This window comes from Coregonus lavaretus (assembly GCF_964263955.1).
Source record: "Coregonus lavaretus genome assembly, contig: HAP1_SCAFFOLD_1763, whole genome shotgun sequence".
Classification (NCBI taxonomy): domain Eukaryota; kingdom Metazoa; phylum Chordata; class Actinopteri; order Salmoniformes; family Salmonidae; genus Coregonus; species Coregonus lavaretus.
In genome coordinates, this window is record NW_028164263.1 from 55,001 (window position 1) to 57,753 (window position 2,753).

Below are 2,753 nucleotides of genomic sequence, written 5' to 3' on the forward strand. Positions count from 1 at the left end.
ATAACATTCAAAGTAAAACATCACATCCCTCTCTCCTTTCACTCATTCCAACCTCCATACCGTGATCAGGTCCAGGTCGTCTGTTCTACACAGCATCATCTCCTGGCCAAACACTGCCAGCTCTAGGTGTTTTTATGAGAGAAAAGGGGGTAGAGAGAGAGAGGAGGGGTGTATAAAAATTAGGTTAAAATAAATATTGATGTAGGAATTTAGACGGACATGTATATTTACCTTGGTTGAGAGTGTTTAGGTCTTTAGATCGGAGTAAGGTCAGTTTCTTACTGAGTGATGGACAGATGCTGCAGAGAGCGAGAGAAAAAGAGTGAGAGAGATAGTTAAAACACTGATGGCTGTACAATCAGCCTTTTTAAAACATGAATTCTCACTTGGTCCACCAGGAGAAAGTATGTTACTGGCGTCCGCCCACGCCGCCCCGCTGAATTCTCACTTGGTCCACCAGGAGAAAGTATATCAGTTTGGTACTGGCGTCCGCCCACGCCCCCCCCCCGCTGGCGTCCGCCCACGCCGCCCCGCCCCGCTGGCGTCCGCCCACGCCGCCCTGCTGGCGTCCGCCCACGCCGCCCCGCTGGCGTCCACCCACGCCGCCCCGCCCCGCCCCGCTGGCGTCCGCCCACGCCGCCCCGCCCTGCTGGCCTCCGCCCACGCCACCCCGCCCTGCTGGCGTCCGCCCACGCCCCCCCCCCCCGCCCTGCTGGCGTCCACCCACGCCGCCCCGCCCACGCCGCCCTGCTGGCCTCCGCCCACGCCACCCCGCCCTGCTGGCGTCCGCCCACGCCGCCCCGCCCCGGAACAGCTGGTGAAGGTGTTACCTGCTACAGATCCATGCCAGTATGTCGGTGCGGTGTTGAGATGGAGTACACAGTAGTTCCTGCATACTGTCGGCCTCACGCAGATACAGACCTTCCACCAGGGAACATGACAGGGTCTGTGTACACACACACACACACACACACACACACACACACACACACACACACACACACACACACACACACACAGAGAGAGAGCGAGAGACTTGTCACGATACTACAATCTACCTCACTCACATGACAAAAACATGCCAAGTAGCTTGTTAGCTAACTTACACTACTAGTTCTTATCTCTACATGATCGTATCATTGGCTCGCTAGGCTAACTACAAAGGTTGGCATTTGTTTATAGCCGTTAGCTAACTTTAACGTTAGGCAGTTAGCTAGCTAGCTAGCTAGCTGGTGATCATTGTCCTTCACGCAGAAAAGTACCATTCAACTTAGCTACAGTTTGGCTAACAGTGTAACGGTTAAGTTTTCAATTCTAGCAGGAGTGATAGACGTATGTTAGTTTGTGTATTTACCTGTAGAGTAGCGTAAACATGTTGGGACAGTCGGTGTTCTTTCGAAGTACCCGCCATCTTCCTGCTGGGAGTGTCAGAGCGGAAGTGACGCGGGGTTATCGCGGTCGTTACTAGTTACAACAGCCACAAAGTCATAATTTTGGCTAAACCCCGCCCATTTCTACAATTTATCTTCTTAAACTCTGCTAACCCTACCCTTAAACATAACTTTAACCACACTGTTAACCGTATGCCTAACCCTAACCTTAAATGAAGACCAAAAAGCAAATGAATTTGTACGATACAGTCAGATTTGACTTTGTGGCTGTGGTAACTAGTGACAAGCAGTTATCTCCGCAGAGGGACAGTGCTGCCACCAGCTGTTAAAGAGAAAGTACTGCATGCGGACCTTATTCACAGAATTAGGAATTGGAATACTAGAATTAAGCAATAATACACGAGGAGGTGTGGTATATGGCCAATATACCATGGCTAAGGGCTGTTCTTAAGCATGCGCAATGCGGAGTGCCTGGATACAGCCTTTAGCCATGGTATATTGGCCATATACCACAATCCGAGTTGCCTTATTGCTATTATAAACTGGTTACCAACGTAATTTGAGCAGTAAAAATAAATGTTTTGTCATACCCATGGTATACGGTCTGATAGACCACGGCTGTGGTATCCCTTCAGCCAATCAGCATTCAGGGCTCAGACCCAGTTTATAATGGACGTTAACCTTCTTATGGCTAGAAGGGATACCATATTTTTGTAGAAGTGACATCGTCCCCGTCTGCTCCACCTCGCGCCGACGTAGCTAGCAGTGTTGCCAACTTAGCGACTTTGTCGCTATATTTAGCGAGTTTTCAGACCCCTCTAGCGACAATAATAAAAAAAAGAGACTAGCTTTAAATCTAGCGACTTTTTCTGGTGTTATTGGAGACTTTTGGAGACTCTGATGTGAAAGCGACTTCTAGGACTTACTACATGTAAATGTAGGGTGTTTTTTTACTCACTTTTTGACTCTCCTACAGCGTTATTCCTCTCTTCATAGGGGTGGAGAGGATAGGGGTGGAGAGGGTAGGGGTGGAGAGGGTAGGGGTGGAGAGGATAGGGGTGGAGAGGGTAGGGGTGGAGAGGGTAGGGGTGGAGAGGATAGGGGTGGAGAGGGTAGGGGTAGAGAGGGTAGGGGTGGAGAGGATAGGGGTGGAGAGGGTAGGGGTGGAGAGGATAGGGGTGGAGAGGGTAGGGCTGGAGAGGGTAGGGGTGGAGAGGATGGGGTGGAGAGGATAGGGCTGGAGAGGGTAGGGCTGGAGAGGATGGGGGTGGAGAGGATAGGGGTGGAGAGGGTAGGGGTGGAGAGGATAACATTATAGTTATTAGAATTCCATTACTTCAGTTCCATTACTTTAGTTTCTGT

The 2,753-nt window shown here is 50.6% G+C and overlaps 1 protein-coding gene across 2 annotated transcripts in view; it reads right to left on the minus strand.

Moving 5' to 3' along the window:
- LOC311117261 (HAUS augmin-like complex subunit 7) overlaps positions 1-1,420 on the minus strand; it is a gene marked incomplete at its 5' end in the record, with an annotated part of 33,423 nt that extends 32,003 nt beyond the window's left edge. Inside the window, 4 exons of one of the 2 annotated variants that reach the window (XM_084192231.1) lie at positions 61-122; positions 232-299; positions 831-946; positions 1,355-1,420. In XM_084192231.1, coding sequence (XP_084048357.1) covers positions 61-122; positions 232-299; positions 831-946; positions 1,355-1,411 — 303 coding nt within the window. The remainder of the gene's footprint in view (positions 1-60; positions 123-231; positions 300-830; positions 947-1,354) is intronic. The other variant, XM_084192232.1, reaches the window with a different exon arrangement.
- Positions 1,421-2,753: the final 1,333 nt, after the last annotated feature.